The sequence below is a fragment of the Eremomyces bilateralis genome (assembly GCF_010015585.1).
Source record: "Eremomyces bilateralis CBS 781.70 unplaced genomic scaffold P152scaffold_59, whole genome shotgun sequence".
In the NCBI taxonomy this organism is placed as follows: domain Eukaryota; kingdom Fungi; phylum Ascomycota; class Dothideomycetes; order Eremomycetales; family Eremomycetaceae; genus Eremomyces; species Eremomyces bilateralis.
Genome location: NW_022985125.1, coordinates 1 through 12,552, shown reverse-complemented (window position 1 = coordinate 12,552; position 12,552 = coordinate 1). Strand labels below are relative to the sequence as shown.

Here is a 12,552-nt window from a genome sequence, read left to right as displayed (position 1 = left end):
GTCCCCCTAACCTAACGTAGCCAGTACTTCTCGAATATCTACTGCTTCTCCCTCGTCTAGGCCACGCTCCGTAGACGGGACTACCTGCCCGGTTCGTGCCTTCTCCTGCGCCGACGGCTCGTCCCGTCTTAACCGCTCATATACTCGAGATGGTACCCCGTGTAAGGGCGCATCCCAGCTGTCCAATTCCGCCACGTCGATCTCGATGTGCCTATATAGCGGATTATGCCGCTTTAGCCACACCAGTGCTTTCTCTACCACCCGACGCCGAACCGATAGAAGGACCGATAGATCGCTTGGTACTGGCTTCTCCGACCCCTACCAGGATACATGAATCTCGTCGACTACCTTCAGGAGCGGATGCGGGAGGACGTTGGCCACCAGCTCCTGCACGTTATTTGGGAAGACGGTGATATGCCCCTTGACATGCCTTCTATACCTCACTCCTTGCCTCGGACCATTAGGGATACTATACTGGGCGATAAAGCCGTAGCACGAATTCAGCGCGATAAGCTTCTCCTCGATCGGCGTCAGATCCTTTAATTTACCGGGGAATATATGCTCGCACCCGAGTCGGTCGTGTAACTGGGCGGCTGGAGATAGACTACCTTTCTCTAAGTGCTTTAGACAGGAACTATACCCGTTAATGCTCTTCCCGATAGGGAAATACTTGATATATTGAAAAGGTGAATCTTGACGCTTCTTAATAGGACTACCGATCTACCGCTGCTATGCTACTTCCTGTAGCTCGATCCGACCGTACTTGCCATAACAAAACATGTAAGTGAGTATCGGTAACGTGTTCACATCATGGAACGCTTTATAGAACTCCTGGACGGTATTAACCTTGCTCCTGGTTGGGATCGGCGTATACCACGCCTGGTTATAAGAGAGCTGCTCTTTCTCGGCAAATTCGTTATCCAATCCACGCATAACGCCGTCGAGCTCTCTCCTTTGCTCCTCTTCACTCCACTCCGAACGGTCCGCTCTTCGGACGCGTTTGGAGGGCGTCTCACGAGAAATGGCCGACCCGGACCTCCTCCGTCCTAAATGGGATCGGTTCGCTACGACCGCAGGGCTGATCTCGCTCGAACCGTGCTTAGTACTACCAGCTACCTCGCCGGACGACGTCGCCCTCGGCATCGCACTCGGCGTCTGAGTCCGCCGGCGGCGGGATCTCCTATCTATTCTGGCCTACTCGTCTTCTCTCTCGAATTCTTCAGTAATATCTACTGACGTCCGAAGACCTAGGCCTGCGAGCACTGATCCATCCCGGTTCGGATTTCGACCTTCTTGACCGTCTTCGAACTCCCGCTCTATCGTGTTAAGGACACTAGCAGGTGTCCGCAACTCTATACCCGCCTGCGCCATGCGCTCCCGATATAATGCGCTCCAACGACGGAACCGGTCGGATAAACTCCCCTCGCCTTAACAGTAGCCCTCTATAACGGATTCGAATTAATTGAAGTACCGGCTTATCTAGATTCGTAACTCCTGTCGCGATATACAGGCTATCCTCTTAAAACTCGAACTAATCAGTCGACCGAACAGTATCCCTTATCCCGTCCTGGCTCTGTAGACTACTTACGATCCCAATCCCTCCCCCACTCTACCACCGTTCAACCGCAGACACGATCGCCCCCTAAGTCCTGGATCCCTTCACCTTGAACGCTACGAAACTTGATCAACCAGCCTATCAATCTACGACTTCCAACTTTCCCCCATCATACCAGTCCGAGCTCGTATTCTCATCTATCTTCTACGACTCATCTTCCGCGAAATTCGCTCCCCGTGACACGGCAACGTGCATGACATATCACCAACCCGCGCTCCGCGCTCTATTGTGTAACCTGTCTTATAGAATCTATTCCAATATTACGTCAACTTCTCTTTCTTTCTCCCGTCCTTTCCCCTCTTTCCCTCTCTTCCCTCTTCATTAATTGATCAGCCGACCCCTCTTTGCCTTTTATTTCCCTCATAACATTAGATAAAGTGGGAATTCCATCCCTACCTCGTGCTCCTCTCGACCGCCATATCAATCAACTCTTACCTCGATACTGCGACCGTTGGATCACCCCTGATATCCCTCCCCTAACTGTGTTTACCCAATATGTCTCGACTGCCCTCACTCTCGAATATTATTCATATTCGTGATTTTATTGATACCGTTGCGAATGACCCGACTCGATAAGGCTCATCTAACTACGTTAAGATCTAAACCGACTTTAATATCTTCGAGGAAGACGGCTTCTACTATTCGGATGTCGTCGTTAAGCCTATTCGGGCGCGGATTCGTGCCTATCTAACCTAAGAGTAGCGGGAACTGTTTATCCCTAACGCTTTCTTCTACGCAGACGGTCGCTTTTCTACTACCTTATCTGTAGATAATACTTTAGAGATAAACGTCCAGGCACTCAGTCTGATAAGGCTCGTCTACCTATACTCGTATTATGACTCGACTAAACCGGTCTAGACATCCGGGTGACGTTTCGAACTTCGACGAGTACCGCCAACGTTTGCTAGACTAATGGTGTCTAATGGTAACCATCGTTGGCTCCGTGTCGTCTCGCAATAACGATAACTCCCTAGACCCTGCCCACGCTCGCCGCTTCGTGATTGACACTTCCGTCTATGACGCCTCTAACGCCGCACCGGTTCCATATTCTATGGCCTGCTTCTTAGAGGATTCTAAACGTTGGGCAAAGGTGAAGATCCCTTAAGCAGGAACATTCATCACCCTTACCGCAAAGGTGGTAGGTCGTACGACTAATACGAACCTTCTGGCCGTCCGAATCCTGGATCTGGCCTATTTACCAAAACTTACGTCCGCCGGACTCACGACGACCCCGACCACTTCCTCGCCGTCGAAACGACTAAGTCGTTGGGAGGGCCGGCCTACTCTATCGACCCCTTCGAAAAGATCGCGCCTTACGGGGCCGGTCGATGAAATACTAACGCTATCGGACTCGAGCCTACATGACCTCTATCCACCGCACCCAGACGGCACCGTAGACTCGTAATCTACTCCTACTTCTCCCTCTACTACGGCATACCCCGAAGGCTCCTCGAATATATCGGCTCTACTATCGAACTTGAATAGCGGATCTCGGCCACATCGTAACCGTTATCCTCCTAAAAAATTGAGGTAGCTGACTAGACTAAAAACATCGAGCGTACGCAATACAGAAGCGATTATAAGACAAGAATTAGGAGGATTTGGTAATGAACATAGTGTACGAATCCCTTTTCTCTTTTATTAGCATTCGAGTGGTGATAGTCCTATGGGTACTAAATTGATCGACCTAGTTAGAGCTCTGACATACGTATCAAATTTAATTCTCTGTTTCCCCAGAACACCAATAGAATAACAACCCTTTTGTGATGCTTATGTGATTATAATTCGACCCCTTTTTTAAAAGGACGTTCGAAAATTGTAAACTCTAGCTTCGTTCCTCCAGGCTCTCTTTCAGCGAACCCGCTTGCGGGTTCGCATCCCTTGTGCCCCGCGAGGATCGAAATACTATGCACTTAAATCACATGACATTCACGTGAGTTTCACGTGATTTGTCCCACTTCAACCCCAACCTTCGTCGACTACCCAAAAGGTGTGCCCACTACCCGGGCAACTATACAAGAGTAGATGCGAACCGGCAAGCGGTTCGCCCAAAAAGAGCCTTGAGGAACGAAGCTCGAGTGGGCGATTTTGAATTCTAAAACGGCACTCGAATCTTTCACAGAAGCATCACGAAAGGTTTACGGTTCATTGGTTGGAATGGAGGATTATTAAGATTGAAATATCTGCAGAGGCTTAATCTTCCAAGATTGGAATATCTACAGAGGCTTAATGTCTAGCATAGTGGGATAGAAGTTCACATGATTCAAGGAAAAGTATAAGACTAAGAACAATACTAACTAGCTGTAGCTTACTGATCTTAGAATTACTGTCCAATATCTGTAGAATAGTTGCATAAGGCAAGAGAAGACGAGATGAGATGAAACAGACTCCAGAGAGAGGGGGAGGAGGATCCAAGGGATCTAAGGCACGGTTGAGAACGACGGAGCTGAGGACAGGTCCGCCGACTTCAGGGTCCCGAACGGTTTCGAGGAGCACGAGGTCCAATCTACGACGGTCGAGTCGGACATAGAAAGCCCTGGCGGGGGCGGGGGTGTAGACTGTAGAGTGTAGACCCATTCATGCGTATCCAGCTCGGCCACTCTACGTCGTTCTCTGTGGTAGGGAGGCAGTTAGCGGAGCAAACGTTCACCTTGAATCGAAAACAAAGCATCGCACTTCGACTGATCTGTCGCCAGCTAGACCGGATCCGAGGCAACGAGCGCGGAATTCCCCAGCTCTGAGACGGTTTGACCGTGGAGATTGCGAGCCGGGTTTGGATGCCTGAGGCATCAAGTTCCACGCAGGTTTGTTAGAAACAAGACAATATTATTAATCGCTCATTGTTGAAGACAGTCATGTCAAGTTGTCAACAGAACTTAATTAAATATGGGCGTATTCTCGAAGTTTTTACGCTTATTAAGACTAAGGTCAATCTATCTACGCTCTTTTGGAATTTAACAGTATTTTCCCACTATGTCGCTGCCCCAATCACCTGATTGAGCGAAACCGCTATTTATCTCACACCTGCAGCCTCGTATTTGACCATCGCCGTTCGCCTAAACTCACACAAACTGCTTACCTACTATAACACAAAGAATCCCAAGATGAATCCCGCTGCCAGCAAGTTTATGGAGGGTCACTCACCGCGTCGTACTTTCCCCAAATACTTTACAGAGCTGGCTACAAATTACACTCTTTCGACAGGAAACAGTACTGCCAAGGTTATTGCCAAGTACCTCGCGCAGAACCCTAGCCTTCTTGATACAAGTAGCATCATTAACGACGATGCCTGTGGGCCAGCCATAGCAGCAGCGGCTGTCATCGCGCACCTAGGTCATGAGCCCAACCGCATCGATGCCAACGACAACGTGCCGGCCATGGTTGAGGCTGCAGAGGCTCGCATCAAGGGCCAAGGTTGGCAGCACGTCCATGCGGCCGTCATCGATAGCCACAAGCTTCCGTATACGGACAAAACCTTCACGGTCAGCATCTCCAATATCAGCGCCTTCACATTCACAGACGCCCTAGTCTGCTTCAAGGAGATGCATCGCACTCTCCAGCCTAACGGTACACTTGTTGTGACTGTCTGGAAGCGCTTCGGCGCGGCAGAAATCATCCATGCCGCCCAGAAGAAGGTGCGCGCCGATTCCGAACCGATGAAGGTCCCTCGGACAGAATTCATGCATGATGGCTTTGTTGCTGAAATGGTACGCGCTACGGGTTTTATAGATGTCAAGCAGGAAGTTGTCAGTGTAATATGCGAAGGCGACGAGATCGATGGTCTACGCGGGTTTATGCTCAGTGACTTCACACGCAGCGCCAAAGAGGGGTGGAATGATCAGGAGATTGCCAGCTGGCCAGCCGCTGTTAATGAGGCTGTCAAGGAAGAGGTTTCTAGAGAGGGTGGCGTCAAGTTCGAGGCCTGGGCTGTCACAGGGAAGAGACAAAGCGACCTGTAGTGTTCACACCGTCGAGTACTGGTATAATTATAAGCGAACAGCAATGCGGGAAAATATTTCAAGTTAAACTTCTGTTCAGGGCTAGCAAATACCACAATCGCTGGGAGAGCAATAAAACACGACAGAGTGGGAAAAATCCTTCGTCTATTCGTACTCTAAAAAGGAGCCTATTTAGGACGTACAGCCTGTGTAAAATCGAGAGTTCGTTGACGATGGGAAGCCGGTTTAGGACAAAGCGGAGCCGGTTTAGGACGAAGAGTCGGTTAAAGATAAGAGTGAGCCCATTTAAGAGAAAGATACTCTATTCGGAATGTCAAATCTGATTAAAAGGAGGAGTCAATTTTACCGAAGTGCGAGGCCTCTTCTTAACTATACAGCGATGACAGTGCCCGAGGAATGGCTAGTATGTTTTTAATCAATGTTATACCCTTAGATCTACCAGTAACATTGATCCTAATTGTGAGAGAGAGATTCATACGCCCGTTAGGCCTCTCACCGAGGCCCATATCGGACACCCTAATCGTAAGTATAAGGACCTTACTGTAGGGAAACTCCAATCGTGAGGTAAACATTGAATTGTTGCTATGAAGGAGGAATCTATATGGGGGATATGTTGGGCGCGTGGCGTGACTACCCAGGATTACGTAAGGTACAGAAAAAGGAAAGAAATCTTGTATAATGACTAAGTGATAACCTCTGATCTTTGATAAAAAGCAAGCCTTTTATGATGCTTCTGTGAATATGATTCACGCACTCTTTCAGCGAAACCCGCTTGCGGGTTCGCATCTCTTGTCTCAGATACCTCAGCCGCTGAAAGGCACGTGACAAGGAAGATCCGAAGACTTGGCGCCACTACCAACAGCGTCTGAGCCAAAATCCCAGGATTTGGTGTAGCTTTCCCAACCGAAATCACGATAACGAATATATTGAAGGCCATTCTGCTGCTTTTCGACAACTAATTGGCGTTTAAAAAAATATAGATACTATATGTGACAGTCTTGGGCTTCGCCCAGTCTGTGTGTTGTGGCCTTGCGGCCTAAGGCAGAAGGGATGGGTAGACCGTTTGCCCACAGATGTAAATAGCAGATCGCAGTAAGAGAGATCTTCTCCTTCTCTCTTTAGCAATTCAACAGCGTTACCAGCTTACCAAATCCTTCGTGGTTTGGGCCCATGACACTTGTCTGCATCGGTGCCTTTGAATTAAAAAGGCTTTACAGCACGCTTCTTAGTAGAGATAGACATCGAGGCATTAGTACTAGGAGTCGTGTAACGAGACTCGACGACTGCTAGGGAGGATGCTAGAGCTCGGGGCCTTAGTAGAGGCAGCTCTAGGGGATCTTCCTCTTCAGATTCGTAGAAGCCAGCATATCGTCGTTCTATAGGGTCTGCCTGGCTCTTTTCGGTCTTAAGGTTTTTAACCTTATTTTTAAGTTCTGCGATCTCGGCTTAGAGGTCTTTCTACTAAGACTTATACTTATTTCTCTAAGCTCGTATACGGATTAGTTTATCATTTATCGCTATATACTTCTCCTCTCTTTTAACAGGGGAAGCATTAGTAGGCTTTATCATTTTCTTAGTCGGCGTCGCCCGAATTTCTCGTACTAGTACTAATAATTCGGTGATAGTTTCCTGCTCGTCTTAGTAGTTCTTCGCCGCACGAAGAACGAGGGTAAACTATCCCTTTGGGTCATCTTAAACGTGACGCAAGAAAGTATCGCCGGTGTAAAAGGCCGTAAGGCGCTCCGGCCTAGTAACGGCGTCTCCTCTATAAGGATTTCGAAGGAAGATTCGAAGTCCTACGGAAGCTGCCTTCGTTAGCGCACCTCTATTATCGAGGACTACGGATTCTTTAAATCGAAGGTAGTGGTTCTTCGGATCCAACTTCAGGATCTTTCTCTTAGTGCTGACACGGTTTGGATGCGCAAGATCTGCGATTACCAAGTTCCATTAATCTAAACTGAAGAGAGAGGGAAAGAGAGAATCTCCTGGCGCCTTTGTGCGTGAAGTAGCGACTCTCCCCTCTGCTGCCCTAATGCAGTGTAACTATGTTTGCTTTTCTGATAATCCCTATGCAATCCACCAGCCACACCTCAGTGGCTATCAGCCACACCCAAGGGCTCAGGCCACAGGCCTGGGACCATAACAAGTGCCTACTTTAATAGGCTTTTTCTCTTAACGGATCTCTTGCCGCCTGTCTTCTGGGTATACTCCCGCGTATTTTATCTACGGAGTATCCGCTATAACTTGTAACTCGTGCTAAGCCTGCGGCTCGAATTCCGACTCGTATTTATTCGATCTATACGCTAACAAGGATCGATAGGGTTCTAATACCTTGATTTGTCGGTTCGGCAATTCCGGTTCTTTATAGGTCTTTCTTTCGATAGGTCCTAGTTATAGCGTAACTAATCAGAGTGCTTAACTGCTGATTTTAATGATTCTTAATTAATCAATATATTCCGAATAAGTTAATACTTATAGGGAAGATAGCAACAAAGTGTAAGAGTCTCACTATCGGGAATCTCCAATCATGAGGCAAACATTGAATTGTTGCTATGGAGGAGGAATCTATCTAAGGTGTGCGAGGCGTTTATCTGTTCTGGTGTTTACAGAGCAAACGGGCCAAAAGGCCACAAGGCATCCAGGTCGATAGACCTCTGATCCATCACAGCACCAATGTATGTAATTAGTCAGCTTAGGTAGTTCCCCACATGGGCCTCGCCGAGAGGCCTGACGGGCATATGAATCTATCTCTCTCTTAGAGCTCAAATCCTCCAGATCGTGTTCGGGTAAACAAAAGTCGCGACTGCTGGGCATTCATTCATAGGCTCGGCTTTTGCCGAATAAGTCTTGGCATTATTTACGAATATTCGCGAATAATACGAATAAAAAGTCCCAAAACTTAGTCGAATACGAATAATCGTTCAAGAGGAAAAGTCGAATACGAATAGCCAAAATCCTTATTCGTGTCCAGCCCTAGTACCTACCACGCCAACTGGGTAACAACTTTGCCGTCTGATCCAGAATAATACCGCTTTCTCACTTCCGTCCCTAGAAACGCAGCACGATCGTAAATACATCTTATCATCGCCTCGTCCTCGGCATCCGGAATTACCATTGTCTCCTCCCCATCACCCCTCTCAAAAGCATTCACCTGGTCCAAAACAGACTTTGGGCACACTATAACAGAATCGGTCACCATGCCCATAAGAGGGCAGTTTTCCAAGGGATAAGAATTCCGAAGAAGGTCCGGGCGCACCGCAAGACTTCCTAAGACCGACTCTAGGAAGCTCCCCAGTTTTCCGGCAATGCATGCTTCATGGAGTCTCATCTCATCCTCTCCCCGTTCAAAGTATTCCTGATATATCGCTCGAAGCTGCATCCGTTGGCGTGCATCCTTGCAGTTCATGAATCCGTAGTCGACTACAACGGCTCGGAACGGATCAGCTACGTTCATGAGTGTAAATCGCTTAAGCTCCCACACGCTCTGATGCCGTTTCTTGACAATGGCCATGAAGTTCTTGAAATTGCGCAGGTGCAATATTCGGTCCGCAAGCCCATATTTCCTAAACAATTCCACCATCCTCGACTCTACCATGGCATTCCAGAACTCATCAAACGGGCATCGCTCGACAAGCCATCCATATACGGAAACGAGTCGCTGTTCTGATTGGGGGTCCGCGGCCGTACAAAATCCCAATGAGATCCAATTATCCTCATCCACATCAGGCTTGAATCCATTCCGGATCTGAACGTAGAAGACAAACGCCTTTCTCTTTTCCAAAGGCTGAAGTTCAACGATCGGCACCTCATTTTCGTCAGGACTTAACAGCTCCCTCTGGGCCGCCTCGAAGATAACAGCAAGTTCCGGCCCCTTGCTGTTGGTTCCAAATCCCTCCTCGCTCTTAAGCCACTGCATGTCTCTTAGCATGCCAGGGTCCCCGGTTTGCAAGCATCGAAACGTAAGCATCTCCTGAAGCTTGTTCCGCTCTACCGCACTGCGCAGCTCGTCTTCGTTAATCCTCCAGTCGACTACAAGCCGGCGGTAAAGCTTAAAGAGCCTCCACCGATCATGCCCGGAAGCAAAGTACATAAAGCCATACCTATTCGCTACGTCGTCTTCAAGGGGAAACTTGTTTGCGTGACAAGCGAGCACCAAATAATCCGTGGCGTCGGTCGGTCTGCCCAAGCTGCAAGAAAATTTGTGTCGATGCCAGTCGGATCGGTAGCAATCGGGAGTACAGTAGGCGGCAACCCCATATTTTTTACAAATATGGGCGAATTCGCAGGTGGCCTTGCAGAAAGCGCAGACTGTTGGGCTAACAGCGTCGGCTTTTTTTCCTTTGAGCCCTCCAGTATTAACTTCTGGTACACTGGCGCCATTCCGTGCATGAGAGGACTCAACAATGTGTTTGTCGTAGCTAGGAGTCATGCTAGTCCATATTAGCATCGAGGATAACCAAGGGCGAACTAACAAGCAATCTCTCCCACTTACTTGGCTTCTCTATCGCGCTTGTAAGACATGGCCAACCACTCTGTCTCTCTCGCAAGAAATCTAGGGTCCTCGACTATGCTATTAAAAAGCGTCGTCTTCCTCCTGTCGCTGGTCGGAACCGGGACCGCCATCACTGATTCCTTCTCTGCACCCCGGTGAGACACGTCGCACTTTATCCCTTCATCCCAAAGAATGTCTCTCAGACGCTGAACAGCCCTCCGTAGTCTCTCGGCTACCTCAGGGTTCGTCCGTAGTGTGCGGGGAAATGTCCATTGCGAATAACATTTCCCGTGGTTCCCTCGAGTTTCGAAAAAGCCTATTTCCCGAAGTAAGTACCCGCAAAGAAGGCACGTCTTCTTGCTAACCCCAAGATACGGGAAAACTTCCGAGCAGAGACCCCTAGAGCCAAGAAGATAGGCCATTAGCACCATCTCGGCATGGAGGTTCTTGCGCTTCTTAACTTCGTTGCGGAATTTCCGTTCTAACCGCGGGGTGACTGGAAACTCTTCCTTGGGCAACGGCCATATCTTGACCTTCCTTGCCGGGAGACTATTGAGTAAGACGATTTTAACGTTGCGAAAGCCAGGGCATTGCTGAGCGACATGCAAAAAGGCTCCTGCACCTTGCATCGGCCTTCGAATATGCGCCAATTCCTCCACGACGCGACCAAGGTTTTCGGGTGTCAGGTTGACCTTCAGTTCGGTATAAAAGTCCGTACTATAGGATATGGCCTCAACACCCCTAGCAAAGTCGTATACAGCTAGATTGCCGGACACGACGTCATTACACACGCCGTCTTTGAAGAAATTCAATCCCGTGTTTCCCTTTTCGATAGACATGGCATTCTGCGCGTGGTGCCGAATTCTTTGACTGTAATATTCCACTAAGGTGCTCTGCAGCGCCGGAAGCGGGTGAGGCTCGAAAGTGTCTATGCAAGAAGTCAGTTTATCGACACGGGAGGCAGGTTTCGACAGAGACACCAACCGTCAGCTGAAACTCTCTCGAGGACTTCGGCCAAGTATTCGAGCATCTTGATATCCTCGTCCGACCAAGCTTTCCCGCCCGAGGTCGAGTTTCGAGCAGCCACAATAGTCACCTCCATCTCACTATAGATGAACGCCGTGCTCGTGATCAATGAAGGGTCTTTTCTATAGCAAAGTAGTTCTGCGAGTCGGTCGAGAAAGTCCTTTTTAATTCGCGTGTCGCCATCTAGGGATGGTGGAATGAGCAGATTAGTGCATTCTTCGTCGTCAGTGGACTCCTCCAGATCATCTTTACTATCCTCGATGGAAAAAGAAAGGGGGGCCCTCTGCTTCTGCTTGACTTGACACCAGGCGGCTAGGGTGGTTATCTCAGACTCCAGGTTAGGAGGGAAGCTCCATTCGAAGGCGTCGCTAGAGTTTGGTGATACTAGAAGTGCAGGAATGAGGCTGACGCGGGCCATTGCGATTCCGTCTCTCCTATCTAAGAGGTACTCTCAAGAATAATGAACAATGAGCATCAGGGTGCGATGGGTTTGATATCCCGTTATTGATTGATGTTGCTGTGCGGCGTACTGTGCGTGGTCCAACATGAAGTGCGGGGATGACACCACATGCACTCCCTGATGCGATGGTTAGAGGATACCACAATCAATGTTCCATCTGCGTCCATTATTTGCTATTGGTCGTTACGTATGGTTTGCTGCTGTAGATTAGCCTCCGGATGGTTTTCGGCTTCTGCGCTATAGATGTATGGGTTTTCCCCACAACGTGCACGGCACCACTCCTTGCACGGTCCACCGCGTCATAAGCGCTCGCGATGGGCACTCAGTTTTGAAGCCATTCGTGCCCATACACAATAGAGATTTAGAAAAAATTGTTGTTGTGAGATTCTGAGATACTATAAGCTTATTTAGGGCCCAAATCGAAGCCCTTAAGGTATCGTGGTGGCCGGGAAATGCGACCTCGCCGCGTCTGAGTCTCCATTCCTTTAGATTCCTCCCCATCGCTATCTAGCTCCTCCACATCGCTGCTGATTACCTGCGGCTGTACAATTTGCTGTGGAGAGGCTTCTTTTGCTCGTTTTCTGGTGTTTCGAGGTGTTTTTAACTCTTGGAGAAGCTGTGCCTGTGCCGATCTTGCTTCACGATCAGCCTGTCGAATGGCCCTACGTCGAGCAAGCTCTACCTCTCTTTCTGCCGCCCTAATCTGACGGTCCTGTGCCCGTTGAGCAACTTGTTCCGCTCGTAGCCTATCATTCTCTGCCCTCTGAAGTGCTTTATTCAGTTTTGCCTGTGCTTTCCGTGCCTTCTTATCGCGTTTACCCTGATCCTTCTCTCGCTGGAGCTCACGAGCTCGCTCGATCTTTTTAGGACTGTAGAACTGTGATTTGGAACCCGATTCAGCACGTAGCTCTTCAAATAAGGGTCTGCCACGCTTACGCTTCCTCCTTTCGTGCATAATGGCATGTCTAAGGCCCTGATTTTCGCCTCGGAGGAGAGCTAT

The 12,552-nt window shown here is 48.9% G+C and overlaps 4 protein-coding genes across 4 annotated transcripts in view; 1 reads left to right on the top strand and 3 right to left on the bottom strand.

The window, feature by feature from the left end:
* P152DRAFT_477811 (uncharacterized protein) overlaps positions 1-1,143 on the bottom strand; it is a gene marked incomplete at both ends in the record, with an annotated part of 1,457 nt that extends 314 nt beyond the window's left edge. Inside the window, 3 exons of the mRNA XM_033681611.1 lie at positions 28-211; positions 323-634; positions 764-1,143. Of these exons, the coding sequence (XP_033529502.1) occupies positions 28-211; positions 323-634; positions 764-1,143 (876 nt within the window). The remainder of the gene's footprint in view (positions 1-27; positions 212-322; positions 635-763) is intronic.
* A 3,368-nt stretch (positions 1,144-4,511) lies between these two features.
* On the top strand, positions 4,512-5,992 carry P152DRAFT_463115 (S-adenosyl-L-methionine-dependent methyltransferase). Its single transcript, XM_033680474.1, has one exon. The coding sequence runs from the start codon at positions 4,720-4,722 to the stop codon at positions 5,572-5,574; it is 855 nt and encodes a 284-aa protein (XP_033529501.1). The 5' UTR covers positions 4,512-4,719; the 3' UTR covers positions 5,575-5,992.
* Positions 5,993-8,501: 2,509 nt separating this feature from the next.
* Positions 8,502-11,612, bottom strand: P152DRAFT_485903 (uncharacterized protein). Its single transcript, XM_033682073.1, has 3 exons — positions 11,051-11,612; positions 10,067-10,994; positions 8,502-10,004 (listed from the first exon to the last, which is right to left on the bottom strand). Exons 1-3 carry the CDS (start codon positions 11,508-11,510, stop codon positions 8,555-8,557), a joined length of 2,838 nt encoding a protein of 945 aa, XP_033529500.1. The 5' UTR covers positions 11,511-11,612; the 3' UTR covers positions 8,502-8,554.
* A 300-nt stretch (positions 11,613-11,912) lies between these two features.
* On the bottom strand, positions 11,913-12,552 carry P152DRAFT_285215 (uncharacterized protein). The gene has a single exon (XM_033674958.1). It carries the CDS (start codon positions 12,505-12,507, stop codon positions 11,956-11,958), a length of 552 nt encoding a protein of 183 aa, XP_033529499.1. The 5' UTR covers positions 12,508-12,552; the 3' UTR covers positions 11,913-11,955.

Bases quoted from the DNA above. Each gene is read 5' to 3' on its own strand.
- P152DRAFT_285215 (XM_033674958.1), bottom strand. From the start codon at position 12,507: ATGCACGAAAGGAGGAAGCGTAAGCGTGGCAGACCCTTATTTGAAGAG.
- P152DRAFT_485903 (XM_033682073.1), bottom strand. From the start codon at position 11,510: ATGGCCCGCGTCAGCCTCATTCCTGCACTTCTAGTATCACCAAACTCT. The intron at 10,995-11,050 runs GTTGGTGTCTCT...CTTCTTGCATAG, and splicing joins CGAGAGAGTTTCAGCTGACG to ACACTTTCGAGCCTCACCCG. The intron at 10,005-10,066 runs GTAAGTGGGAGA...AATATGGACTAG, and splicing joins AAGCGCGATAGAGAAGCCAA to CATGACTCCTAGCTACGACA.
- P152DRAFT_463115 (XM_033680474.1), top strand. From the start codon at position 4,720: ATGAATCCCGCTGCCAGCAAGTTTATGGAGGGTCACTCACCGCGTCGT.